Source organism: Myotis davidii, unplaced genomic scaffold (genome assembly GCF_000327345.1).
Source record: "Myotis davidii unplaced genomic scaffold, ASM32734v1 scaffold1412, whole genome shotgun sequence".
NCBI classification, from domain to species: Eukaryota; Metazoa; Chordata; class Mammalia; order Chiroptera; family Vespertilionidae; genus Myotis; species Myotis davidii.
In genome coordinates, this window is record NW_006283640.1 from 101,105 (window position 1) to 101,950 (window position 846).

An 846-nucleotide genomic window follows, 5' to 3' on the forward strand; every position below is an offset into this window, starting at 1 on the left:
TTGTGTCTTGGAGGGACGGGGAGACCACTGGGGTATTGCCTGACAAGACCAGTGTCACATCACTCACCCTGTCTCTATGGCCAGCTTCTCTCTCTAAGCCAGTGGTTCTCAACCTTCCTCATGCCGCGGCCCTTTAACACAGTTCCTCATGTTGTGACCCAACCATAAAATTATTTTCGTGGCTACTTCATCACTGTCATGTTGCTGTTATGGATCGTCATGTACATATCTGCTATGCAGGATGTATTTTCATTGTTACAAATTGAACATAATGAAAGCATAGTGATTCATCACCAAAACAATATGGAATTAGCCGAGGGAGCCGGTGGACGTGGAGGGTGGGGGCTACGACGAACTTGGAAGCCTGGGAGACAAGCCGATCGTGGACTGAACTGTCCCCATCACGACAGGATATGGACTTGGAGGACGTGGCCATCGCCTTCTCCCAGGAGGAGTGGGGGCTCCTGGATGCGGCTCAGAGACTGCTGTACTGCGAGGTGATGCTGGAGATCTTTGCACTGGTAGCCTCCGTGGGTAAGACCCTCCTGTTCTCCCGGTGTCCTGAGGTGATGTTTTGCCTCCTCTTTTTGATGCCACAGGTATCTGTGGACACACACAGCTGGTCCATGGGCTCCGCACATTTAAACCCACTTTCTTTTCTTCTTTTTTTAAAAAATATATTTTATTGATTTTTTACAGAGAGAAAGAGGGAGGGATAGAGAGTTAGAAACATTGATGAAAGAGAAACATCAATCAGCTGCCTCTTGCACACCCCCTACTGGGGATGTGCCCGGAACCAAGGTACATGCCCTTGACTGGGTTCGAACCTGAGACCCTTCAGTCGGC

General features: G+C 49.4%; 1 protein-coding gene across 1 annotated transcript in view; it reads left to right on the forward strand.

Annotated features, from left to right (window-relative positions):
* The first annotated feature begins 337 nt into the window (after positions 1–337).
* The window catches only part of LOC107183585 (zinc finger protein interacting with ribonucleoprotein K-like), a 3,312-nt gene continuing 2,803 nt past the window's right edge, over positions 338–846 (forward strand). The window contains 1 exon segment of the mRNA XM_015565936.1: positions 338–534. Within this exon segment, the coding sequence (XP_015421422.1) occupies positions 414–534 (121 nt within the window). The 5' untranslated portion in view covers positions 338–413.